This window comes from Podarcis vaucheri (genome assembly GCF_965113315.1).
Source record: "Podarcis vaucheri genome assembly, chromosome: 5".
Classification (NCBI taxonomy): Eukaryota; Metazoa; Chordata; class Lepidosauria; order Squamata; family Lacertidae; genus Podarcis; species Podarcis vaucheri.
This window is the reverse complement of record NC_138763.1, coordinates 96,924,548-96,952,482: the sequence shown is the minus strand read 5'-3', so window position 1 is coordinate 96,952,482 and position 27,935 is coordinate 96,924,548. Positions and strand designations below refer to the sequence as shown.

General features: G+C 41.3%; 1 protein-coding gene, 1 long non-coding RNA gene and 1 pseudogene across 5 annotated transcripts in view; 1 reads left to right on the top strand and 2 right to left on the bottom strand.

Annotated features, from left to right (window-relative positions):
* LOC309532725 overlaps positions 1 to 6,742 on the bottom strand; it is a 42,295-nt gene extending 35,553 nt beyond the window's left edge. The window contains exon 1 of the long non-coding RNA XR_014219979.1: positions 6,613 to 6,742. This is a non-coding gene — a long non-coding RNA (uncharacterized lncRNA). The remainder of the gene's footprint in view (positions 1 to 6,612) is intronic.
* On the top strand, positions 4 to 26,483 carry MAEA (macrophage erythroblast attacher, E3 ubiquitin ligase). Of its 3 annotated transcripts, none has more exons than XM_082223253.1 (10): positions 4 to 470; positions 9,007 to 9,189; positions 10,985 to 11,188; positions 14,308 to 14,430; positions 14,983 to 14,994; positions 19,459 to 19,535; positions 21,547 to 21,655; positions 22,025 to 22,158; positions 22,694 to 22,889; positions 25,152 to 26,483. In XM_082223253.1, exons 1-10 carry the CDS (start codon positions 402 to 404, stop codon positions 25,245 to 25,247), a joined length of 1,203 nt encoding a protein of 400 aa, XP_082079379.1. In that variant the 5' UTR covers positions 4 to 401; the 3' UTR covers positions 25,248 to 26,483. The 3 variants fall into 3 exon arrangements, with proteins under 3 accessions (XP_082079379.1, XP_082079380.1, XP_082079381.1); XM_082223255.1 differs by lacking the exon at positions 4 to 470 and adding an exon at positions 4,215 to 4,237; XM_082223254.1 differs by lacking the exon at positions 14,983 to 14,994 and having other exon boundaries at positions 6 to 470.
* On the bottom strand, positions 11,196 to 12,756 carry LOC309532957 (peptidyl-prolyl cis-trans isomerase-like 3 pseudogene; annotated as a pseudogene). The gene is made up of 2 exons: positions 12,650 to 12,756; positions 11,196 to 12,471 (listed from the first exon to the last, which is right to left on the bottom strand). The product of its transcript is annotated as a peptidyl-prolyl cis-trans isomerase-like 3 pseudogene (transcript).
* Positions 26,484 to 27,935: the final 1,452 nt, after the last annotated feature.

Here is a 27,935-nt window from a genome sequence, read left to right as displayed (position 1 = left end):
TTCCTCCCCAACCCAACCTGCTTTTACAGATTCCTGCTCGGAAAGCGAAAAACATCGCAAACAGAGAGAGACGGACAAGAGAAGAGAAGAACGGGTGTCAGAGGAGCGCTCTGATTGGCTGCCTTGCTTCCCTGCGTCAGCCCGTCGCGCTAATGGCACGAACCATTTGAGGGGGGGGAAAGGGGGGGGAGCGGAAGGAAGGAAGGAAGGAAGCGAGCGAGGGCCCTTGGGGTGGACTCGTCTGTCATCCGAAGGCCGGCGGGGGGGGGAGGCGGAAGCGCTTTCTCTCCCAGGGTGCAGTTCGCGAGGGGGTACCGAAGGCTCCCTCAGGATTCTGTGAGGAGAAGGAGCAGCGCGGGCGGGCGGAGGCGGCGGCGGCGGCGTTTGGTGCTCGGTCCAAGATGGCGGTGCAGGAGTCGGCCGCTCAGCTCTCGATGACTCTGAAGGTGCAGGAGTACCCCACGCTCAAGGTGGGTGGGCCGCTCTCCCCGGCGAGGCCCCTCCGGGAGGCCCCGCTTCCTCCCAGGCCTCCGTTCCCTGCCTGGCGGGGGGAGACGCCTCCCGGCATTTCGCACCAACGCGGCCGGGGGCCTCCGAGGCGCTCCCGAGAGGAGCGGGGGAAAGGGGGGCCAGAGAAGGAGAGACGCGCCTCTTGTTATCGTGGGTGTGGGTGTGTATATGTATTTACATATTCATGTGTGTATATACGTATAAATATATACACTATACACACACACAAGCATATATATATATATATATATATATATACACACACAATGTGTGTATACTATATACGTGTGTGTGCGTGTATATATATATGTATAATGCACACAAAATATGTATATATAGATGTGTGTGTGTGTGTGTGTGTGTGTGTGTGTATATATATATATATACACACACAAAATATACAGTACATATATATATATATACACACACACAGTGTATATGTGTGTATACACACACAAGGGTTAAACCACAGAGCCTAGGACTTGCCAATCAGAAGGTCGGCTGTTTGAATCCCCGCGACGGGGTGAGCTCCCGCTGCTCGGTCCCAGCTCCTGCCAACCTAGCAGTTCAAAAGCATGTCAAAGTGCAAGTAGATAAATAGGTACCGCTCCGGTGGGAAGGTAAACGGCGTTTCCGTGCGCTGTTCTGGTTTGCCAGAAGCGGCTTAGTCATGCTGGCCACATGACCCGGAAGCTGTACGCCGGCTCCCTCGGCCAATAAAGCGAGATGAGCGCCGCAGCCCCAGAGTTGGTCACGACTGGACCCTAATGGTCAGGGGTCCCTTTACCTTTATTTATATATACACACACACACATATACACTGTATACACACACATAAGAATATATACATATGTATATACACCCCACCCCCACGATACATACACACATACATATAAACACCCCCATAGATACACACACACACACACATATATGGAGAGAAACTTAATCTTCATTTTGTGTGTGTATGTGATGTGGCGAGAGGCTTCACCCATGCAGCCTTGTCTTTGCTATTCGTGGTATTTATCTTGCTAGGTTATCTTAAAAAAAAAACACACCACACACACGAAACATCTGACATGGCTTCCACTTGAGTGCAGGAAGTTCTTGCAACCAATTGGAAGCTGCGCCTTGGTTGTTGAACATTTCAGAAACCAAAAAGGCTTACGTTCGACAACCGAGGTTTGAATATCCATTTCAAATTTTCACAGCATCATCTGAATTTGATGAAACAAAGAGGTGGATATGGTGTCATTAGAGCACTGATGAGCCTGGCCCCCAAATCCCTAGATGACTTTCAGTGCTTTCATTACGATTAGGAGGAACATATGGCCATCCAGATGTTGGACCACGGTTCCTGATGTTCCTTACCACAGGACACGTTTGCTAGGAGTTAAATCCTACAATTTATGGAGGATTACAGCGTCCCCATTGCTGATGTAGATGTAATACCCCTACTCCTCACTTTAAACATTGAGCAGGTTACCAGTTTGATAGTTGCCAAAAACTACCAGGAGGTCCAGAAGCATTAATAGGACTTTTATTTGCCTACACCAGGATGATGAATACTGTATCAGTAACAATACAGCTGGAAATCAGATTATGGAAAATTCCAAAATCCAAGTGTAACCACCTGCTCAATGAGCACCTTGTTTCCAAAGACTTTATTTTTGACCAGCTAATGCTTGGAATAATCTTGAGGGTTCCATAGAGGCAGGGGCAGACTAGAATGAGAATAAATATAAATTATAGGGGGGAAATTACTTCCAAGAGTAATTTTACTTCCAAGAGCATGTCTCTTGTGTTGATATACAGAAAGGGAGGCCAAGGGCTATCTGGGAAAAGCTCATTAGAACTAAACTGATGCAGAAAAGAGGCAAATGATTCATTGGCACGGCCTTTGTCTTAAACCCTAAACGGAGGATCTTGATAACAAGGTACAAACATTTTAATGGAAGAGAGCTATTAATAAAAGGTGTAGCTCTTCCTAGTACACTATAGTTAATAGTGATGTCAAAAGTATGTTGGCTTGAGTCATAGTATAGTCATAAGGTGAGTGAATCAAATTGTATATTGTATATAGGAGTCTTATAGTTGGGATGGAAATAATTCTCTCATGATTAGTGATAGAAAATGAAAAATAGAAAGGCCTCTCATCTCTTAGGTATGTGTCGTAAAAATTGCACAATTGACTGGAAAAAAACAAGCCTCATTTTTCTCTTTGAACTTCTCATGTATTGATAACATCTTCTGTATGCTTTCCCTTTCTTCTGTGCCTTTCCTCTTTTTTAAAGCATATAGCTGAATCAACATGATCTCCTGCTTGAGCTTTACAAACTTTTTAAAATCCATGTCCATTAGGAACAGAAGGGAAATTGAAGAACTACAGTTCATTTTAAAGATATTGGCCATTGTGTTATAGCTTCAGAGGACATGTGTTTTTATTTCGTAGTGGGGTTATGAATGTTGAGTGAAGTCAATTTAAAACCAGGTATACTTATTTGTTTGTATAAGACTTTTCTAAAATACCCCTTTTATTAAGGATTTTAGTTGTCTATTCCAGCTAATGAATTAAACATCAGAATTAATACACTTTTTTCAGTTATTGCAGTGTTGGATTAGTGAGAACAGTTTAATGGTGACCCAACTTTTTAAGCCAAGTTGGCTGCAAGAGTACTTCAACATAGAACCCATGGGCCTTGTCATATGCAAAGGGGGGGACAGGGACTGAGGCCAAAATTTGATAACCTCCCTGCAAGCCCTCATGGTGCTTTCCCAAAGCCAGCTAAGCAAGGTGTGGGATCTTTGGAAGGAAACGTGTTCTAGAGCTTTTCCAACTTATTCCCAAAGCTGGGAAACTGCTAGTTAGGCTTGGGAAGGAGGTGAGAGGGCTCTAACAGTGTCCTAGAGTCCTCTCACCTTCTTCCCAAAGCCCAGCGCCTTGCTTACCTGGCTTTGGGAAGGCAGCACGAGGGCTGTGGGGCATGTGCCAAATGTTGCTGAAAGCTGCATGCAGCCCTTGGACAGTTTGTTGGACTGCCCTGGTTTAAGCTGCTGTTTACATTTAAGGAAATGAACTCTGAACTATTCAGACCTGCTTACTTGGTGGTTATCATTGGTTACTGTTAGAATTGCTGTTTATATCGTTCAGATTTTCTATTGATGAATACCGCCATTTATTTATTTACAGTACTGTGCTATATTATACAAAACTATTCAGAAGTAAAAACAAAACACAGTGGGATTGCTGAGTGTATATATGAGTGTACACACACACACATATTTCCACTGATGCGTAGTTTTGCAAATAAAATGAAATCACAACATGGTTTCCAGCATTAAAATAAGGCAACAAACATGATAAAGCATTCAAATAATAGGTAATTCTTGTTAATTATACTTTACGGTTAGGTAGAAAAGGGCAAGGAGGAGTAAGTAGGCAGAAAGCAAAGCAATATCCTTTTCATGGTCCATCCAGCAAGCAGCAGTTGAAACATCTCCTCTTTGGGCATTTTCTTTGAACAGTCCACACATAAAGGAACTCAGTTCATTTTACGTCTTTCCTGGTTTTTCATCTGTGTTGTCAGTTACTTGACTAATACAGTTCTAGTACGTTCGTCAATGCTCCTTAGGTTCCTATAGTGATCTCAGTTGATGACATGGTGCAGTATGTTCCAGAATCTCAAGAGTATTGTGTGAAACAAGTGAAGTGCTCAACAGTGTATAAAATGTAAAAGGTTTAGTAGTAATGATATATTGAAATTTAAAAATGTTACATATGTCTAGAAACTTAGTTTGATCTGTCTAGCTGGAGCAGAAATTAAGAAAATGGTGGTGGACAATCAGGCCTAGTGGTTTGAAGAAAGCATTGAAAGGAATACAATACCGTTCCCTTCGGACAAACCAGTTGTGTGGAGGGAAGCAAAACATTGTAGGTCATTTCCCTCCCTCAAGCTGGTACCCAGCAATCTCTCTTCTTAATAGAAGTCGCATGAATTCTTGGAGCATTAGTCATACTTGGTCTGTAATTTTATTTACTTACATATATAACACTGATTTTATTGTCTTTGTAGATTTCCCTTTCTTGCTTATTTTATGTATAGGTTTTACTTTATCTTTGATAATGGCAATATTTGTGATGCCATTTTTTGGATTTTTTTATGTAAAAAAAATTAAAGGAAATTCAGTTTTATTATCAGATATTTTGCTTCATGAGGGGGTCTTTTGGTGCAGGTTTATTGGTAGAATGCTGAATCTACATTTATTTGATCAAGCATGTCTTTATATGTAAGCTCTGTAAGACAGCTTACATATAAAATAATGAAATACAATTAAATTAGTGCTGCCTATATCCCATCAGCTGTGTAGTTCTGCTCTGGAGTGGCACCACTCCATCCAAATGTTAGGTTGCTTTGTCTGATTCCCATCTCACCCAGTTGTTGGAAGTTGAGTAATCGATTGCCTTGTTCCATCTCCTCCCCATCCCCGTTACATTATCAGTGGCAAAGATGTGTTCATGGGTGGATAATCTGTGGCCCTCCAGATGTTGTTGTGGGAGCTGCTTTTCATTCCCTGGTATGGTTGAATGAACCAAGTCTAGGAGACCCAAATTCGAATCCTTGTTTGACAATAAACTCATTAGGTAATGTTGGGGCAGTCATGTTCTCATTCTCACCATACTGCTAGTATAAAATCACTCAGACAGCTATGTGTGTTGTTCTGAACTTCTTGGAGAATGACTGAATAAATAGGTAATAACATTTGTTATGCTTTTTAAAAATGAAATTTAGCAGTAACAGGTAGCAAATTTATTCAGGGTGTGTATATCATATATATTTTTTATCTTTTGTTTCTATAATGTCAATATTTTAAAACTATTTGAACTATTAATGTCCATCCTTATGGCAGGGGAATCCTCTGCACTTTACTAATTGTATTCATATGTTGTGTGAATATTTTTTTTCATACTGTGCACTCAGGTTTAGAAACTGAGATATGAAAGCTAGGAGCTAAATGGCACCTTAAACCTAGGATATGGGTGCAACAATGGAATGTCTAGGCACCCTTTTTAATAACAAGAATACAAAGCTGAAAATGAATGAACTGCAGCTAAAATACTATGTTCATTTTTCACATGGTCTAGTCCTCATCTGAAGACTTCAAAAAACAATGTTATGCTTCCTCTGCCCCCCCCCCCGCCATATTCTTAAGGGGGTCCCTTCTGCAGCCTTCAGAGAGTGGCTGGAAGTGGGGAGGCAGAAAAAGACCCTCCTTTCCTTCCACTCTGCAGAGAAACCCTCAATTCTCCCCACACCCCCTTTCCTTCATATAAACAGTGCTTTTTCCCCTTAAAAATGTTTAGGGGTACTCTCATTTTCCCACTCATATTGAAATACTGCCCCTCAATGAGGCCAAACTTAGATTCATAAAATGTTAAGGGTATGCATTCCCCATGTCCTCCCCAGAAAAAAGCACTGCGTATAAACATATCTTTTTGGCACCACAATTAACACAAATTAAAGGCCTGTGCAACTAATGGCAGAGACACCCACCTTGAGTGTCCAGTTCGTAAACTTAAGACTTAAGGGCCTTTCAATGATCCCACTCCAAATTTTGTTTCGATTTTAAGTATCACTATGTGACTGAGGTAGATAACACTTTAACATGCACTACTTACACCATCATAACTAACTGGCTAGTATATTTCAAATTAAAAGCACACCATACATTAAAAGTACATTAAACAAGGCAACTAAAACCTAAACAAAGCATGTTGGGTTTAAAAGAAAAGAAAGTGTTCAGGTTTCCAATCCATGCACGTTTTACTTGGGAGGAAGTCCCATTGAACTTGGTTGGGATTTACTTCTGAGTCACAGTGGCAATTTTAATCTGAAAACTTAGGCGCAGTACTGCGCCCAGAGCTCAGAAACTGCTCGCGTTTATGAAATTCCCTGTTGCAAAACGTGCCTAGAACAATGGGAGTTTTGAACGCTGTGTGCACTGCAGTATAATCCTCTGATGAAGGGTGGTTAAGAAAAAATTACATTAAATAAATAACCAAAACAGCTTGCAGGGCTGATCCTATTCATCGTGTGATCCTATTACCTCATTTCCCATGGCAGCATAGTCCATTCTCTGTCCTCCAGATCCCACTGCCTTCAGATTGCATATGCCGCTCAGTTGGCTCCCTGTAGTTTAACCTCTACTCAAGTTGACAGAAGCATTTTAAGGGTGCACAGGTTCTGCCCAGCCTGTGCGAGGTCTTGTCTTAACAGCAGATAGAGAGAGGCTCAGCTACACCCATTGATATGAAACAATTGCATTGTGATGCAAAAATCATTGTACTGGGAAAATAGCGATGGTGCTACTTGCTGTCGGTTGTCTTGGCGTGTGGAGTATTTTTGAATCCTCTGGGATTTGCACTAAGGTGGATTGTAAGACAGTTGGAACAGCTTAGAGGTTTGTGTTGAGGAACTGAAAATCCTCTCTCCCATTTTTTTGCTCAGCAGTGGTATTATGGTATTTTAATCCACTCTGAAAAGAATAATAGGGATATTTAGATGGGTGACCTTGTGCAGTGGGTGAACATATGAGGAATAGTGAAATTGTGCTCATAAGCCATTCTTCGTGCTCCCACTAGCCATTCCCCTCTCCCATGGCCTTTGTCTATGAAGGGGGGGAGCTCTGTGACAACATTGTGCATGTGTAGGGTTCCTTTCACGCAGAGGCCGAATGCACAGCCACTATAAGTAGGTGGCCAGCTGATGCCCTGGAGGGACATGGCTTCTCTGTGCCATCCCATCCCATTTCCTCCTCGATATATAATGGTGCTTATCTGAAGCACTATTCAAAAATCTGGCTAAAAGTCGATTATATAGGCAAATACTTGGTTACAACAATAACACTTTATTGCGGTCGTAGACCAGCATAAAAAGGGAGGGGTTAGGTTTCTTACGTTTGCTGTGTTATACCTACAGGCTTCTCTGTGTTTTATAACAGTTGGGGGAAAAGGTATTTGCTGGCACTTCTGTACTAGCATAATTGTTTGCGTAGTTCATACTGCTCTTCAGCTAGACAAATTTCTGAAGGCTGGGATTATTGAGTGACAAGGTCAAGACAAATACAAAGAATTCTTTAGAGTGTATTGTATTTCAGGAAGCAAATAAAGAATGGTCTGTATTGTTTTTCATATATGAATGGAAGGGAAGTTTATTAGTTTTCTATCAATGCATACATTTAAAAGATATATTAAATGTAAACATATTAAATGTAAAAAATGTACTGTTTAATTGTGGTTTTATAGTTGCAGTTACCTATAATTTAAATCAAAACTTTGAATAAAGAGCACTGAATTTATTTTCAAACACTATTAAATAAGAGGATTCCAAATTCTGATAAAAGTATCACATCTTTTGTCTCTTTTGTTCTAATATATCATAGTTGGGTCATAAGGGCAATACCTATGTTTTATCTACCTAGTCTCTATTTTTAGTATCCCTGCTAAGTAGCTCTAGGCTCTAAGCATTTAAGGTGCCCTGCACAATATGCTCATACAAAAGCTGCTGTACAAGCCTAGATGTTGATTGTGGTCCAACTTCATTTTGACTCTTATGCTCATGCCCGTTTAATCATTTGGGGCATTTCATGTATAATTAGCAAGCAAACCATTCCTGTGGATGTTTAGATAAAGTTATTGTAAATCTCCCATAAATTCTGAGTGAAAGCAATACATTTAAAGCATTTGTAGCATTGTAGCCTTTTGGGAGGAATTCAATTCCTGCCCCTGAGGCAGCATAGCAAAATCTTGAGGCAAAATCTGGTCCAGATGTGTGCTCACTGTGGTAGACCCACTTGATGTGTTGCAGGAGGCCTGCGCTGTGGTTTTCACAAGAAGTCTTCATAAATGTTAGCATTTGGTATGCTGAGGAATATAAACACCTAATTTAGACTCTATCAGAAGTAAGTGGAACATAAAATTTAGACTCAGATTGCAGCTTCTGGATTGGAAGGCAGATTTACAGACATTTATATCTGCTTCATTAGATACTTGATCAAGACTAATCCAGCAAAGGATACTACATAGAACATATCAAACGCCTGAGTGCTTTAAGTACTTTGACATATTGAGTGAGACCTGCAGCTAGAGATACAGTGATTAGAACACCTTTATGGAGGGAGAGCCAACTGGGTTTTTTAAAAATATATTATTTAAAAATTTTTATTGAGAGTTTTCCACATAAGATACAGTAAACATCTCCAAGTAGGACTGGAAAACACATCTTCAATTCTATGGAAAGTTGTTGTCCATCAGTGGAGACCAGGCTTCTCCAGCTTGGAGTATGTGCTGTACATTGGGCAAAGGCTGGTGTAATGAGCTCAGTGGGCCAATGGTGTGACTCAATATAAGGCTGCTTCCTGTCTTCCTAAATAGAAATAGAAAGCACAAGAGTTTTGATGTAAGCACTGTTTACTCTGTTTTAATTTTTCTTCTTCTTAAAGGTGCCATACGAAACGCTGAACAAACGTTTCCGAGCTGCTCAGAAAAACATTGACCGAGAGACCAGCCACGTAACTATGGTCGTAGCAGAGCTGGAGAAGACGCTGAGCAGCTGCCCAGCTGTGGATTCTGTGGTTAGTCTCCTTGATGGAGTAGTTGAAAAACTCAGTGTTCTGAAAAGAAAGGTAAGTTGGGTGGCTTTAAAAGAGGATTAGACAAATTCGTGGAGAAGCAGAGGGCTCTCGGTTGCCACAAGCTGCAATGGCTATGCTCTGCCTCTACAGTCAGAGGCAGCAAAGTTTCTGAATGCCAGTTGCTGGAAACCATGGGAGGATAAGACGTCTGGTTGGCCACGGTGAGAACAGGATGCTGGATTAAATGGGCCATTGGCCTGATCCTACAGGCTACTCTTATGTTCTTTAGGAGCTATGCCAAGAAAGAGATTACATCATAAACACAAGGACTTACTAAGAGGTGTCATATTTTAAAAGGTCTAGGAAGCTACAGATTTGTTTTTGATGAAAATTTAACTTCTAAATGTTCGTTTAAAAAGGTTAATATTCTTCAGCCCCCAAATGACCTAACAAGGAACTCAACGTAGAAGTAACATGCAGAAAAAATGAGGAGTAAACCAGGTTGGAAAAATGCAAATCCTTTTTGCGCATAAAACCAAAATCATGTATTGGCTTTGCTTACCCCCACCCCAGCAAGGTGGAGAGCTTTTATGATTTTAAGCTCTTCTGCCTGCTTACCAGGCTCTGGGGGGCTCCTGCGAGGTCTTGCAGGAGCCTTCCAGAGCCCGTGTGATACCTTCCCAGAACCCAGTATGCAAGCCTGAGAGCTTTTAAGCTCTCGTCCTTCCGTGTGCTTAATTTGTGCAATATCAGCTGGTTGGCCACGAAGCACTGAAGTTGCAGTTGTGCAAATTAAATATGTGCAGATTGTGAGTCGACTGTACATAGTGTTGCACAGGTCCTGGACCATAATTCAGCACAATTGTGGATGTAGTTAATCCCATTGATTTAAGTGAGAGGTGTCTACCTTTGCATTAGATTTGGGTTATAAATTTTTGATGGGAACATTTAACGAGGTTCTGGTCCCACCAATATTTTAACTATACGTGTATGATGACTGCAAAATAAGCACAGTGTGTTACTGGAAAGTCATGTTGTGCCCTTTGTCAGAAGCCTCAGCTTCCTTTGTTAAACAGTTGTACGTTCATGGTATGACAGTTGATTCCTCCAGTATCTCCATTAGCTACAAAGATGTTAACAAGTAAGTGGTAGATGGTAATAATGGCTGTTTGTGTGTGTCCCATAGTCCTGGGTAGAATAGTATATGTTTCAGCTATGTATTAATACTGTGACTTGACTGTTGCTGTCAGGAGCTCGTCTTACTCTTGAGTAGGACCCTGGCAGAGACACATGCCCGACTGGCATGTTCTCTGTCTCCTGGTCGATCGTTCAGGAGCTTCAGAAGCTTTCTTCTGCCTGAACACCACAGCAACCAATGCCAACAGACATCGGCACACTTAGGGATCCGCAGAGTCTTTGCAGCTTGTGTAACAGACCTCAGCAACTCAGCATTTTGGCTAATCTACTTTATTTACATATAAACACACACGGACCACTGCAACATGGCTCCCTCTCTCTCTCTAGCATCAGACAGCAAAGAGAAAATGAACAAAGGACGATAGTCCCACTTCATGGAACACAGTAACACAAACATCCTGTCTCCATCACTTCCCACTCTGTGGAGTCAAAACATACACCATCATGTGATAGACAAAAATCCCATGACTGCAATCATGGAGCAGGAATTCTAACAGTTGCCAGGGTGGGGTGAGGGTGTTGTATTTGATGTTGTATTTTTTAGTAGGTTGTATATCTTTTTCTACATTTACATGGTAGAAAATGTGAAATGTGGAATACAGACCTGTTCAGTGTAACTTCTGACCGAATGAGGGGTTTCTTGATATAGGCAGTGGAATCAATCCAGGCTGAAGACGAGAGTGCAAAACTATGCAAGCGCAGGATTGAACATCTCAAGGAGCACAGCAGTGACCAACCAGCTGCTGCTAACATGTGGAAGAAAAAACGCATGGATCGTATGATGGTGGAGCATCTCTTGCGATGTGGCTATTACAATACAGCTGTAAAGCTGGCCAGGCAAAGTGGTATTGAGGTTGGTATTTGCTGTGATGAAGTACAAAAGGTTGCTTTATTTGGTGCTGTCTGGAATCTAGATAGCTATCTGCTCCCCCCCGGCTACTTCCAGTTATTAGATTGTTATTACTACTGCTTATCTGGAAGACATCACTTTCCTTGAGAAATGAAAGGTTGTCGTGGAGACCTCAAAGGCAATTGTTCAGTGCTGGGGTGCCTGCTGAGTCTTTAAGGCTGGGAGACTAGATCCTGATTTTGGGGGAGGGGGTGATGTTATGGAGGCAGCTTCCTGTCAGGGTCAGGCATGGTAAAGCATGGTAAGCCACAAGGCAGAAGCAAACTCTCTATGTTCACTGCCTTGTGTTATTCCTGTATTGCTGGGGGTTGGACTGGATGACCCACAGGGTTGCTTCCAACTCTGCAATCCTGCGATCATGCCTCTTCTCTTCCCCCATTCTTCACTCCGTATTTGACCCTATGCCTGACGGGATCAGCTATCAAAAACCAAACATAACCAACAAATGGAAGACTACAGCATATCAAAGAGAGTACTAAGCTTGCGTCTTCCTTTCTGTTCTTCAGTTTCCAAATACAGGAAGGTTTTATACTGGAGAGAAATTGTACATTTTCCTGGCTTGCTGCTTAAAACTGCAGTTCATATACCATTTTAAGTACCGATGCTGTATCTGACTATGTATCAGATATAAAATAGTAGCAGCTTGTTACTTGGGCATTGGGAATTCTAAGAAACCAAAAAGAATCTGCAGTTTTGAAAGGCTCATCTTTTTTCTTTTTTTTCTTTTTTTTAAAAAAAATGAACCCAGCTTTCTTAAGTGTGTACAATTTCACACATCAAAAAGTGGCCTTTTGTCCTGTGAAATGTTGAACTTTGAAAAGCTTGGGAAGTCCATAATCCCAAGAGAGAATGTACAAGTTCCATCTGTCTTCAAAGACTCACCAGCAGTTTTTCAAGCCAGTCCTTCAGAAATCTGCATTGGCATTTTTAGTTATTGAGCAGAAGAATTAGCATGAATTGTAACATCTTTAACATTATGTCATTAAGGGGGTGGAATGTATTCTCACTAACTGGCAATTTCTCCAGCTCATCCAAGCCATTGATTACCTTCCCAAGTAGTGTATTTCTTGTCCAGGTGTGACTGTTTGTCATAGGTGATGAAGAATTGGGATCCATTTGTATTTGGACCATTATTTGCCATGGAAACAATTCCATGAACACTGTGTTTTAAGTATTCACACTATTCATCTTCAAATCTTATGCCCCTAAAGCTCTTTCTTCCTTTTCTTTTAAACAAATTTTTAATGGTTTTTATACAAATACAATACCCATTCAACACTTATCCAGCAGTACATCTAATGGTGTCAGTTTTATCCATTGTCTCCAGATACACGCTTACAAATTCAACATTCAAACAAATTACTTAACGTAACCTCTCCACTGAGAATATTGAGTGATTGGTACAAGGTCTTGATTTTGGTTAATAACATAGTTCCTCCTTTTCCAGAACCTGTTGGATCTTTGGTCTGCACCATAAATCCTTTGATATTCCAGTGAAAAAATACAGCCATTGTAGTAGTTACTTGTGCAGAGTGCCAGAAATTTTTCACAAGCCTTGGGTGTTTTTCACAGAATAGCTCTCTTTTAATTTATCCCACATCGGTATGTAGGGTCACAGTCGTCTCTGCTGGCTAGGAATGCAGAGCATATCAGTCAGAAGGGGCAACACCATTTGAATCTTTCAGGATTTCACAGCTCTAAAATGGTGGGGATGGGACTACAGGCAGCCTTGCCACTCCTTTGCTCCTCTTTGAAAGGCTCATTCTGCCATCTTGATTCCGTATGGAATCCAATTGTATCCACTTAGACAGAAACCTGCTTCTTGGTCTCAGGAATCATCATGCAAAAATTTGGTTTCAATATCGTAAGAGGAGTCCAAATGCATAGAAAACAAACAAGTTTCCAAAATATACTGTATATGTAAAAGTTCTCATATAGTGTCGACAGCCCCAAGGTCAAAGAAGGGGAAGAGTTGAAAAGTGCTTTCAAAGAAGAGATCTCTAAACCTCATTACTGTTTTTCTTTAATTTTTCTTTAAGCAGTAACTATATTACAGTACTTGTATTAATAATTTGTTTGTTGCACCTGTCGTATCTTATAGCTTAATTATTTCAAACCTTCTGCTACTGAAGACACTCTGGAGAAAAATCCAAAGTCTTTAATCTTACGATTCACATGCTTCTAGTTTACAAAATTTCTCTTCTTTGATGAACAGTTGTGGAGTTGAGATTTTGTATGGTCCTCTAGACACAGGTCAGGACTTGAAGGTAAAGTGCCCCAAACTTGCCAGAAGCAGGGTTTTTTTTCCACGCAATTAAAAGATGCTTTTGGCATTAAGAAATGCACATTGTATTGTGTAATTTACAGTGCTTGACTTCAAGTTACACATCTTTGCCTCTGTTTGTTCTTTTGTATAGGAAAACAGACTAACTCATCGTGTTTGATAGAGAGGCAGGGGTTCATTTTGTTTGGATATAGACTTCCGTATGTTTGTATTGAATTCCAGTATTTTAAATCAGGTTATTTTAAAAAGGAAATACTTTAAAGCTTGGAACCAGAGCACTGCACAACTAGTTCCACATGTTCAGGGAACTTTAGCTATGTTTCTTGAACAGCAGCCCCCCCCCCACCGTACATGGCAAACATTCTTTGACACTGAAGAAGTTTTAAAAAGCAGTTTTTGACAGATTATTGGGGCCTATTCCTCAAAGGAAAAAGCTAAGATTCCCTAGACACGCCCAAGCCCTTGAATGTACTTAAAATAGTTCTTCAGATTTTGCCCAGTACAAATGTTTTATTTTTTTATTTCATAGACATTGACTAGGATTTGGATAAAAATCTTCCTTCATTAAGGAAAAGGAGTTTGACTGTCCTTATGTTGGTGCTCTGCAAATCCCTCCCTTGTCCCCACAAAAAGGAAAAACCTCAATGTTTGGGTCATCTTGAAAAGCTTATTAGTTATCTTAACAAAAGCTGTATATGGTGTCATTCCTCTGGCTCTGGTGAGTAACTACCTCGTCTCATTTTTTCTTTCCCTCTCCCACACTCCTATCTCTGTTTAGGATCTGGTAAATATTGAGATGTTCCTGACTGCCAAAGAAGTAGAAGAATCCTTGGAAAGACAAGAAACAATGACTTGCTTAGCTTGGTGTCATGATAACAAATCTAGGCTCAGGAAGATGAAGGTACGCAAACTGGATGATGCTTTAATTTAATGTAACCTTTATAGGTTGCAAAAAAATTATGCCTGAATGAGTGGAGGTGAATGGATAAACAGTAATCACTACCACCAGGAAATGTATTGGTTAAAAATGCATTTCATGTAATCTAGCTTGATTCTTAGAAGTTGTCCCATGTGGTGAAGCCGTATCATGGGCAAAATTTGTTTCCAGTTGATTAAAGTATACTTACTAAATTACCTTTACCTAACAAAACAAGTTTTATAAATCTTGTGTGTAAAAATAACTTGGGCAAGTATATGGAGAAGTACAGGGCTTACATAGCTACAATTTTGTATTTTACTGAGAAGTTTTCTATAAGCAAAGCTCAAGTTTTATAGTAGGAAAATTGAATTGGGTGCGAACAGATGTAATTTCATATTGGGGAAAGGTGTCTTTGGTAGAAGTTCGTTTCTGGACAGCATAACCACATGCAGTTACATTTCCTTGCTTTAAAATAATTATAGTGCTTTAAAAAGTGTTGAGTGCACTTAACATAGGTAATCCTTGTTTTTACAGCATTCCTCTAAGGTAAGTCAACATTATCTACACATTGCAGATAGGCAAGCCACTGTCTACTTCAGCTCCCTAAGGCCACCTAAGGAGTTCTTGGCAGAGACGATGATTGAAACCAGGTACCTCTTGATCCATGGCTGTGTCTTAGCCAGAAGTGGTGTGTGTGGTGCTGCAGAGCCAAGATCCCAGTACCGGCATCCCTGTTGTTTACCTGGATGGGAATGTGGCGAGGCAGTTTTACCACTGAGGCTGCTGGTGTTCACACACAGCCTCCACTCCGTCCCAGCACCATCTAGGTAAAAAGTAGCAATGCTAAGTTAGCAGGGCGGCTCTGCCCCACCACATGCTGGTGTGGTGTAAAGCAAACATTGGTACTTGCCATGATAAGTTCTTCCTCTGTAGAGGAGGGGAAAGATCCTGTGTGGGTTGTCACTGCCCACCTCTCCACTGGCAGAAAGTCAATTTTTTGAGGGGGTTCACCTGGTGGGCAGGGCACCCCCCCCCCCAGTCAATTCAACTTCCTGCTAGCTCCACTGAAGGTCGCTCTTGCCAGGAGCTTCAAGCACTGCAAAAGAGAGAAGGTGGGAACACCATTTTGAAAGGCATTTTCCTTTGATCTTTTATTTGCTTTGTTCCTGGATCATCTTTCTACTCCCGCTCCTCTTCTGCCTGCCTCTTTTTCACTCACTCCTAGCACCATCGATCTCTCCTCTTCTTCCTTCAGGTATCCCTTTTCTTTGGCCTTTCAGGCTTACAGCCCTTGGAGGCTTCTGGACCTTCCATGGTGGGGAGAAAGTTTCAGAAAGGGGTGAAAAGCGCCGGAAGGGTTTTTTTGCCCAGGAGGAGAGCTGCTTAGGAGGATGGAGCTCTCTGTGGACTCATCAGAAGAGTCGTTGGGATCCCGGGCAGGGCAGACAATGGACATTGTAGCCTGGACCACGGGCTCTGCCTCAACACCTTTGGCAGACAAGTAGCAGCCTTGGGCTCAGTGTTTAGGTCAGCAGGAGCCCCTCTGAGTTCCTTCTCCTTGGTCAAATGCTTCTTGGCAGTGCTGCTAAAACTGCCCTGGGATCTTTGGATGAAGGATGGTATACTACTACTACTACTCCTACTACTACTACTAAAGTGCACAGGTTCCCCACCTAGGACCTCCATATGGTACTGAAGGTGCTCACTGGTCTCCTCCACCCCTTTGAGGAGTGCAGATGGTACCTCTGAAGTTCCTGAGCTGGAAGTATCTCTTCCTAGCGGCTATCACCTCAGCCCGGCAGGTATCGGAGATTGCAGCCCTTTCTGTCCACAAGGAGTTACCGTATTTTTCGCTCTATAAGACGCACCAGACCACAAGACGCACCTAGTTTTTGGAGGAGGAAAACAAGAAAAAAAATTATTCTGAATCTCAGAAGCCAGAACAGCAAGAGGGACCGCTGAGCAGTGAAAGCAGCAGTCCCTCTTGCTGTTCTGGCTTCTGGGATAGCTGCGCAGCCTGCATTCGCTCCATAAGACGCACACACATTTCCCCTTACTTTTTAGGAGGGAAAAAGTGAGTCTTATAGAGCAAAAAATACGGTATGTATTATTCCGAAGGATTCTGCCATGCTTTGATTAGACCTTCAAGCCAAAGGCTAACTCCAACCTCCACAGGTCTCAAAAGGTGGTCCTCCCTTCCTTCTGCTCAAAGCCCAAGTCCGCTAGGGAGAAGGAATGATACTCTGTAGATGTGTGAAGGCCCATCAGGATCTACTTAAGGTACACAGTGGAATTCCACCTTTCAGAATTCATGTTTGTTTCCTTCCTGTCCAGATCCAAGGGACACAAGGCCTCCCCAGCGATATTAGCATGATGGATAAAGGCCTGCATCACCAGGAGCTGTGATGGGTTCCCGGAGGGAGGACGGGCTCCTTCGGGTATCACAGCCCATTTCCACCAGGGGTGCAACAGCCTCAGTGGTATTTCGGACCCAAGCCCCTCTGGGTGACATACACAGGGCAGCCATCTGGTTCTCATGTCCCACCTTCATGAGGCATTACTAGCTAAACATTTACAACTCATCCAAGGCCTCCTTTGGGAAATGAGTGCTTCAGTAGGTGGTGGACACCATTACCCACAGTTACCCAGTCTAGTAATTGCTGAGATACAGCCCACACAGGATCCCCCCTACTAAAAGAAAAGTAAATGTTGGTACTTACCGTGTTAAGTTCCTTCTCTGTGGGGAGAAAGGGGATCCAGTCTTCCCAAGTGACCACTGTGGGGGGGAGGCCATTGGACACAAAGAACTGAGGATCGACCGGGGGTTTGGGGGCCTCTTCTCTCTCTCCCTCCACCCCGGTTTTCCCTTCGCTTATTCTTTAGCCCATACCATTCTTTTCTTCTTCACCTGGGCTGCCTTACAGGGGTCATTAGAACCTCTTGGGACTGGGCCTCAGGAACAGAGTGGTATATCCCACTGTGGGACAGCTGAGTTCCTTTCTCTTAACAAGTTGTGTTCCTTTTCCTTCCTGTCCTGTTAAGTTGTTTAATTTTTGGCTATACAGTTGCTTAAGCACAAATTGAACTGGTGAGGGGTTTCCCCGCCCACCAGGCGTGCCCTCTCAAAAGGGTGAGTTCCTGCCAGTGGAGAAGTGGGCAGTGACAACCCACACGGGATCCCCTTTCTCCCTCCAGAGAAGCAACTTGCCATGGTAAGTGCCAACATTTGCTTTGCCACACCAGCTCTTTGTTTTGCAAATTCTCGGTACAGTCTAGTTGCATGCAGAAACCTTACTGCCCCGGGTCCTGTCGACTTTGGCAGTATAGGATTTCAGTGGCATACAATCGTTACGTAATGTTTTATTGAAAAAGGTTTACTACAAGATAAGCAGAAGAGAGCAGAATATGAATGTGTAGTGTCCTTTAAATTCATGGGGCAGGGGATTCTTTATAGTGCAGTATGCAGTTAACTATAGTGCAGCCCACTCCCCAAGTATAAAATTGCAGGATATGTGATCCTGAAGCTGTAACTTGCCACAGTGGTTGAAGGAGGAGAGCTGCCATAGCAGTACAGACATGTGATAATGTCTGGTGCAGTGCAAGTTGTAGCATTTATGCATAAATACACACGTTGCTAAAATGGGACGTGGGTGGCGCTGTGGGTTAAACCACAGAACCTAGGACTTGCTGATCAGAAGGTCGGCGGTTTGAATCCCTGCAACGGGGTGAGCTCCCGTTGCTCGGTCCCTGCTCCTGCCAACCTAGCAATTCGAAAGCACGTCAAAGTGCAAGTAGATAAATAGGTACCACTCTGGTGGGAAGGTAAACGGCGTTTCCATGCACTGCTCTGGTTCTCCAGAAGCGGCTTAGTCATGCTGGCCGCATGACCCGGAAGCTGTACGCCGGCTCCCTCGGCCAGTAAAGTGAGATGAGTGCCGCAACCCCAGAGTCGTCCGCGACTGGACCTAATGGTCAGGGGTCCCTTTACCTTTTTACACACGTTGCAATGTGTTCCTTAACTCTTCCTTCTGCAACTTGGTGCCCTTCAGATGTTTTGTAATGCAACTCCTATCAGCTCCATACAGCATAGTCAGCAGATGGGGCTGGTACAGGTTGTAGTCCAGAGCTTCCAGAGGGCATTAGGTTGGGGAAGGGTATTTTAACTCTGCCTTGATGTAAGCAGACTGCAGTTTTAAACTGAAAGAAACTTCAAAAACAGCACCCCTCCACAGACACTTACTGATATTTTTAAAAAAACTTTAGGCACATGGATAATATTGCAGTGCAATTGAGGAATGATTGTATATAAAAAGAGAACATTAGGATCAGTTTTAAGTGAAGGTTAGTTTTAATACAAGCCCTTCGCATTACAATGAACAAATGTTAAGGGAACTTCAGTACGAAGTAATTGGATCTGTTATCACCAAGTACTGTATACATTTAACCTGCGGGTGACCTCAGTCCATCTAATCCCCCCCCCCCACCCATGAACAAATGCCTTTTGATTTTCTTTAAACTTAATTAAGTAGTGTGGAATAATAACTTATTCCTGTTCTAAGAGGTCTCACTGAAAGTTGCAGATCCTCCTATTTCTGATTGTTGCTTCTCAGAAAGTAAGGCAGTAACGGCACAAAATTCAAATTTAAAATGCATATAGGTAACACTGGCTAGAAATCAGACCTTAGTCATAGTAACAGGATTTTTAATAGCATTCAATTCTGAGGTGCAAATAGATTTGTTTTTATGCAACTCAAACCTATATTATATTATGTTATTATATTATATTATATTATATTATATTATATTATATTATATTATATTATATTATAATCTAGTAGCACATCATTATTGACATAAACACCAACAAATAGAACTGCATACACCTTAATCCTAAATATATTAACTCAAAACTCCTATTGATTTCAGTGTAACATAATGTAAAGTAAGTATGTCTAAGATCACAGGTTAAATGTGGCCACATCTAAGACCCTGTCTTTTCTTTAATCTTAGAGCTGTCTGGAGTTCAGCCTAAGGATTCAGGAGTTCATTGAACTTATTCGACAGAACAAGAGACTGGATGCTGTCAGGTATGGAAATAGGATGTGCAGAATTTTGTACTGGTTATAATACTCAATTTCTACATTCCAGTCATGAGTCTCATCCCACTAGGTGATGCCTATTAGACCATATTTGTTTTCCTTGGTTCCTATACCCTATGTGTTAATATAGATACAAGTCATTCCCTCCAGCTGCTTCCTCCTTGTAGTTTCCTGCCCTTTAGCAGGTTTCTGGAGTGCGTCATTGAAGCTATTATCCCCAATACCAAGTGTTCCCGTCAACCAACTATTGTCCTCTTTCCCCATAGGATTTAGTTTAAAGCACTCCTGATCAGGTTTGTGAGACTCTTAGCAAACATATTCTTGCCAACCACTTTGAAGTGCAATACATCTCTTTCCAGAAATCCTTCCTTAAGGAAGCAGAGATGATGGTCCAAGAAGCTAAACTTTTCCAAACCTAAACTGGAAATATTAGACAGCTAGAAAGGCCTTTGCTGCATGATACGTTAAGACTTGCCATCATATTTTTCTGCTAGGGACAGTGTTGGTGTTAGTAGTGTTGTAGATGGTAGGATAGTGTAAAGGGGATGAAGTAGAAATAAGTTCCATCATAGAACATGATGTCAAAGAAGGTGTCAGATACTACACTTGAACACCATTGGGCTAGTGATTAACTATCCCAAGTTACTCAAACTGATGAGGATCAATATTTTTCCTTTCTCAATTGTATCTCAAGTTGCAGATTGATTTAAATACAATAAAAGTAAACTGTGGGAACCATTGAGAATTGATCCAGTCTCTATCATCACTGTTCCCTCTTTGCCATTTGTTGGTGTTGTGCGATATAACCCTTGGAACTTTGATATGAATGTATAGAGTTCAGTTTGCACGATGAGTCATCAAATAGGCACAATACAGTAGACTATTAGAAGGAGCCATTAGAATATGTGACTTTTCTAGCTGCAAGCCAGCAGGTAGAATGAATTTGCTCAGATAACCTTAGCTAAACACCTATCAGGCCTTGTATTGAGGGAGTCCTGCTTTTTGGAGTTAGATAAACGACTCACTCTGCATTAGTCTAACTCAGTATTCTTAGATTTTTTTGTGTTTTTTTCTTTAGACCATTTTAGAGCTGTTGTACAGCACCATTACTGCTTTGTCAAACTGACATGTTGTGTCTCTAAACTAATGCCTTAAAATACAGGCAACTCTCAACTTACATGTTCCAGGGATAGTGTGTAAAAACCAAATCACTTTTTGTTCCATTGCAGTTGGGATTGCCAAAGTCTGTCTTCCCAGACACCCACCCTCTTTCTGCCCTCTTTTAATTTTTTTTAAAAAATGACAATAAAGTTGAATGTGTGCAAGTTAAATGTGCCTATGTTGTGAGCTCCCTGTATCTGTATTCAGCAATTTTTTTGTTTTTCTTACTCAACACGGTCTTATCCCAGGCCAAGGGGTGCAGCAAGGAAGAAGACTGGCGACATACTAGCTGTGTTGGTCAGAATCAAAAGCAGAGGTTGTGAGATGATTGCATTGAATGGACCAGCTGATGTTCCGAATGCCAGAACTCTTCTTCTGGCACTTGGTTGTTGCCACAACAGCAATTCTTGCTGTTCTGCAACAGCGGACTTCTCAACATGTTGGTTCTCATCAGCCCTAACACTGCTACATGAAAATCAAAAGTGTTTCCACACCATTCTTGCTATGGTGGTGACATTGTAGATGAGGGGTGCACACCCCCCTCAGTCTCTTGACAATGTTTAGCACTATATTTGAATCAGACACTCCCCAGGACTTGCAACAAAAATTGTGTTTTGGTGGATGATCGTGTCTCATTGGATTCTCTTCTGGAATAAACTTTGTGGCTCAGAAATGTAGTACTTTCATAGATAAGTGAGAAAACTTCCTGGGGTTGTAAGATTTGCTTCGAAAAATGTTTCTCTTTGCAGGTAAGGGTTGGTACTTCTTAAAAAGAACATAAAGCAAATCTTGAGATGCTGAGGATGCAAGCAGAGTAATTTTGCGTTCTGAATTTCAGACATGCAAGGAAGCATTTCAGCCAGGCTGAAGGAAATCAACTGGACGAGGTACGACAGGTGATGGGAATGTTGGCCTTCCCTTCAGATACTCATATCTCTCCTTACAAGGTATGTGTCAATTTAATGTAGCTAAAAAGATGGGCAGAGGATTTTTTCCCTTTTTTTTGCAGTGTACTGATGCGCTAATGCTTACTGACTCTAAATGGATGCCCATTATCAAATATTGAGGATTTCAAACATGCATTTAACCTGCTTGTTGCTATTGGCAAAATGTTCTGTTAATCTGCTTCTCGATATTGACATCTGGGAACGGTTGTGATTCCCCGCTGGCCTATTTGAAAGTATTAAAACTGAGATGCACAAAAAAATTCCAGGTTCAACTGGTTGCAGTACATAATTACATTCCCAGTACTTTGAAGCTATGGAAATATCACAGTCTGCCTTTTGCATTTTTGTGTCTCTGTGTTCCCCCCACAGGATCTTCTGGACTCTGCCCGGTGGAGGATGCTAATCCAGCAGTTTAGATATGATAACTACAGGCTGCATCAGCTGGGGAACAACTCTGTCTTTACTATAACACTCCAGGCCGGGCTTTCAGCTATAAAAACACCGTATCCTTCAGTGCATCACAGTGGGATGCTGAAACTTGGTCCTTAAAAATTCAGTTTTTTCCTGAGCTGCGTTTGGCCAATTTATGTCCACATTTTAGACATATGTTTATGCCTTGAATACTTTGAAAAACAACAGCAGGGCAGCCATCTTTCATAGTTTGTGTTCTCCAAAATGCAGATTGCATGACACACAGGCTCTTAATCTTGATATAAATTGGGATTTTATTTAATTTTTTTGTAATATCAGAATTCCGAAAAGACTCGTGCATTTTTTACGCGCTTGGTAAAAAAAATTGAGCAAGCCTGAGCCATCAGGTGTCTTGGCCGCTGTTTTAGTGAGCTGAAAATTTAACAGGTTTAGGAGGCTCAGAAGTACACAAAAATAAAACTGGTTGTCCTTGAAATCAACATCTGCACCTGCAGATCCACTTTCTTCATATAAGCCTAAAAGCCGTCTTCAGTAACAAATGAGTTCTCTGTTTGGTGTTTATTATTCAAATATTTATCTATTATCCTTTAACTCACTTTTAAATAGACAATGTTATAAAGAGGATGGCAGTTCCAAAAACCCTGACTGCCCTGTTTGTAGCAAATCCCTAAATAAGCTGGCTCAGCCTCTGCCAATGGCACATTGTGCCAATTCCCGACTAGTCTGCAAGATTTCAGGAGATGTGATGAATGAAAATAATCCTCCCATGATGCTTCCAAATGGATATGTGTATGGATACAATGTAAGTGTTTTTCCATAGATGTTTCAAACTATTGTGATATACTGTATGTGGCTTCCTAAAACAGATAATAGCGTTAAATTTGTTTGGAAATAATAATAATAATAATAATAATAATAATAATAATAATAATAATAATATATTTCCCCAGCCTCTCTGGGCAGCTTCCAACAAAGATTAAAAATACATTAAAATATCACACATTAAAAACTTCCCTGAACAGGGCTGCCTTCAGATGTCTTCTAAAAGTCTGGTAGTTGTTCTTCTCTTTGACATCTGATGGGGGGCGTTCCACAGGGCGGGTGCCACTCCCGAGAAGGCCCTCTGCCTGGTTCCCTGTAGCTTTGCTTCTTGCAGTGAGGGAACTGCCAGAAGGCCCTTGGCGCTGGACCTCAGTGTCCAGGCTGAACAATGGGGGTGGAGACGCTCCTTCAGGTATACTGGACCGAGGCCCTTTAGGGCTTTAAAGGTCAGCACCAACACTTTGAATTGTGCTCGGAAACATACTGGGAGCCAATGTAGGAACTTACTGAACCTTCCAACTTTAACTTGTACAGCTTTCTGCTTTGCTGAATTCTACAAAAGCCTTCAATAATCTGCTTAGGCCTTTAGTTGAATTCAGCAGAGGACAAAGCTTCAGAAAATTATCTTTGCAGGTTAATGGTAAGAAGTGTAAGACGCTCCCGGTGAAATAACGTCTTAATTCTTGAATATATTGAGCATAATAAAACATTTTGGCACTTTGAGAATTTATTCTCTCTGGGTTTTCTCCTGCATCTAGTTGTCTTTTTGGTTTTGAGCACAGTAATGGGCCCTGAGACCTCAGACTCAATCTAGCCAACACTGAATGCTGTGATAGGGTGGTTTGTCTGGCTGAGTAGTGCTCATATGGACTACAGGTGGTTACATTCCCCTTAAGGCAGGCATGGCCAAACTTGGCCCTCCAGCTGTTTTGGGACTACAGTTCCCATCATCCCTGACCACTGGTCCTGTTAGCTAGGGATGATGGGAGTTGTAGTCCCAAAACAGCTGGAGGGCCAAGTTTGGCCATGCCTACCTTAAGGGCTCACATGCAGTTTTGGTCTACTCTTTCATTGTCACTAGAGGCATAAGTAGACTCTGTAGCTCAGAATAACTTTTATTAGCTTAAACTGATGTATCGGCTGTGGACAAAGATAGATTTGCTACAACTTTTGATACATGTTAACCTCCTGTTTGGATTGCTGGAATGCATTGTACATGGGGATCCTTTTGAAGATGGTCCAGAAACTTCAGATTGTCTTGCATCTTCAGTTGCTCCAACACAGAGCAGCAAGCAACTGAGACAGATTGATAATGCTCATATACCAGTGCTTCACCAACTTCACTAGTGGTAGCTCAGGTTACATACGCTTCACGTTACAGACGCTTCGTTACAGACTCCGCTAACCCAGAAATAGTGCTTCAGGTTAAGAACTTTGTTTCAGGATGAGAACAGAAATCGGGCTCCGGCGGTGCGGTGGCAGCAGGAGGCCCCATTAGCTAAAGTGGTGCTTCAGGTTAAGAACAGTTTCAGGTTAACTACGGACCTCTGGAACGAATTAAGTACTTAACCTGAGGTACCACTGTAGTCCATTTTCAGGTCCAGTTCAAAGGGTTGTTATGAACCATTTTAAGCTCTGATTGGCTTTGGTTGACAGTTTACCAGAAAGATCACCTTTTCCTACATGTACCTATTCCAGAACTTCAAATCATCTTTCAATGCCCTTCCCTAGATTCCCATCAAAGGAAACTTAGCACCTGAAAACTCAGGACCTTTACAGTTGTGGGATGCCCTCCATAGATAAACTTGCCTGGTGCCTACATTGTGAAGCCTTTTAAAAATATTCCCGGGCTTTTTAATATTTATATTTTATTGTTTTTTAGATTCTTACGTTAATATTAACTTGTTGCAAATTTTTACATGGGTTTGATGCATTTCCTAGTATTATTCTGTGTTAGCATGTCTCTTACTTGGTTTAAACCTTTAAACCACTCAAATAAACTTTATTAGGCAATATATAAATATTGTATATAATAATAAAAAAACAGTCAAAATAGGATTACAAAAAGGCTGATCAGACATTGGCTAGTGGGTGTGTATATAGCAGTGTGGAGTCTTGGATTGTATATAGCTGTTTCCAGCTCTTAAAACTTTGCAGTTAAGATAACAGAAACTGAAGAATGGATAAACACTTTATTTCACTCTGGGACTATCATAATTAATCTCTCTTCTTTTTGTTTCAGTCTTTGCTTTCTGTTCGTCAAGATGATAAAGTAGTTTGCCCAAGAACCAAAGAAGTCTTCAACTTCTCACAAGCTGAGAAGGTCTACATTATGTAATTCCCTCGTACGTACAATGAAGTGCCGCTGGAATTTGACATAATATATTTTGGCATGACTTGTAGAGAGAGATCTTGAGTGTGGCTAAGAGAGCTGGGGTGGGAATCAGATTGGTTGGTGGCATTTTTTATTGCGACCAAAGATCAATGAACAACAATATACACTCTTAGAAACTGAGGAAGTGTGACTAAAAGGTTGTACTTGGAGGGAACAAATATTGAATGTTTGGATTTTGTTACAGTAATTGGACTTTTCTCAAATAATCATCCAGCAAAAACTCAGCTAAAAAAATGGACAGTTTCACATGAGAAAAAAGTTACAGTGAACCTCAAAGGGCCATTTCACACTTCCAGACCTGTTTTCAACATCACCAATATGTGCCCATGTATGGAAGAACTTGAAGGGGCCAAATATGCAAAACTGTGATACATGCACCAGGGAACTGGGGCCAGTCACGGCCTCTGAATGTGTGTCGACCTTGCGGCCTCAAGTGTGTGCACGCACACACGTGCATCTCCCCTTCAAATGTGGTTGTCAGCATGAGACACATAAACTGGAAATAGATTTGCAATGTCACAAGTGTGATGTAGGTCTGTGTGCTTCCTTTTTCTGTGTTAGCAATTGGCTAAGACCCTTTTGTTTGAAATCCTCTTCCATTCTGCCTTTGAAATGATCCCATGGGCCATAGTAGATGCTTGACGACAACACTAACACAAGGCTGATTTAACTGGATCAGTTGGGAGTTCTTTGAAATGTACTGCAAGGGTTTATTCTCTTCCAAAAACCCTCCAGACATTGACCATCTTGGGAAGACTGCATAAATACGAAGTAACTGAAAACATTACAGGCACAATGCACTGCTTGTATGTCTGTCCTTCTTCCAGTTGACCATAGTGTTAAAATTCTTCATTTATTAGTTACTATGTGCATAGGATTCAATATCAAACCATTAGTGCTACTGCCTTATTTCTTACTTTGAGAATGTACTCACATAAAGATCAGCTGGTAACCTTAAGTGTTGGGCAAATTTTGAAGATGCCTTGCAGGATTAATTATGTAATTTTAGGGTATTCATTACACAAGAGATTAGTTCAGTTTTAACAGCTGCAAATCACATCCTTATCACTCTCCAAATAAAACCATTGTAGTTGGAAAAAACCATATGGTAGAAGTTTGTATTTAGCATTTATTTTTGCATGTTGATGTTGATTAGCTAATAAAGACTGTAAACACAAACCCTTTTATAATCATTGTTTCTTTTCCTTAGTTGACAGTGGAATGTTAATTTGTTCTTGAAACTAGGAATTGGTGCGGGGAGTTAACCTTCACTACTAAAATGGTCACATTACAGATATTTTACCTAATACTGGTGACAATTCATTATTTTCTGGATACTTGTCTGATTATTGGATTATACAGATACTGTATTTTTGAAAACTGAACAGCTATCAATAAGTAAAGGGACAGATGTTGTGCTCATCTCTTCTAAACACTTGATCCAGTACACCTTCAAAATTCTGGGAAGGGTGAGGAGGCTAGGAGATACATTTAGATGTGGAATTGGGATACTCACATGATCACAAAATTAAATACAGAATCTATGTTTCTAAGTGAAAGACTAATGTAGGGAGACTTGATTTTCTAAGTATCATAGACAAGCAGTGATTTAAACAAATAGAACACACTTGATGCAGCTTTGATTTTTAGCTTTAATATTTGGCTGCAGCTTGTGATTTGTCTCAAGTCAGACAAGCCACAAGCCCAGATCTGAATGTAACCCTAAGCCAGAAAACACTCACGAAGAATGGCCGAGTTAAACAGTTTTGAAATTTATTACATTCAAAGGTCCAAGTCTTGTGTTTACAAATGCTAGTCACCCAAAACTTAGCTGAAATCTTTCTTTTTGGCAATTCAGATGGTTGAAGTCACAGGTATTGCAATGCTATGCATTCGGCTGTTTGGGTGAAAATTCATTATTTCAACACTTTTAAAGTTTCAAGATTTTAAAAGTTCCCATTTTAAACCTGTTAATTAAAAACAAGGAGCTCAACTGGTGTGTCTTTGGCAGTGAAGCATCTCTGGTAAACATTGTTTCCCCACAGGGGGAAACAACATTTGCTGCTGGAGGGAACGGACTGTAGCAATGTAATATTTTACAGAATGAGAAGGGGGGACTGCTCCAGGTTCATCTGCCTGTGAAAGGGGGCGAAATTCCACAATTTCACTTATCTTGCATCCTGGCTTCGCTCAATTGCTCTGCATCTTTTGAGATTTATCTGTTATAACACATCGCAAATCGAGAGATAACAGTTGGCTACATTCTTGTTTTTAAAACACCCAGCTTTGCTGACACAACCCTCTGAGTGAAGGACTACTGAATGACTTAACAGGGCTTTTGAACGAACCTGTGAAGATTATAGGCCATTTTTAATCACCATTATTTATGTCATACTCTTGCAAGACCATGTACAAAGTACTTTCAGGTGAGGGAACCTATTGCCCTCCAGTTGTTCCTGGATTAGAGCTCTCATTATCCCTGATGTCTAAAAATATCTGGAGGGCTGTCTATGGCATAGCTGTCAACTTTTCCCTTTTCTTGCGAGGAATCCTATTCGGAATAAGGGAATTTCCCTTTAAAAAAGGGAAACGTTGACAGCTATGATCTATGGGCTCCTTAACTCTGCCTGC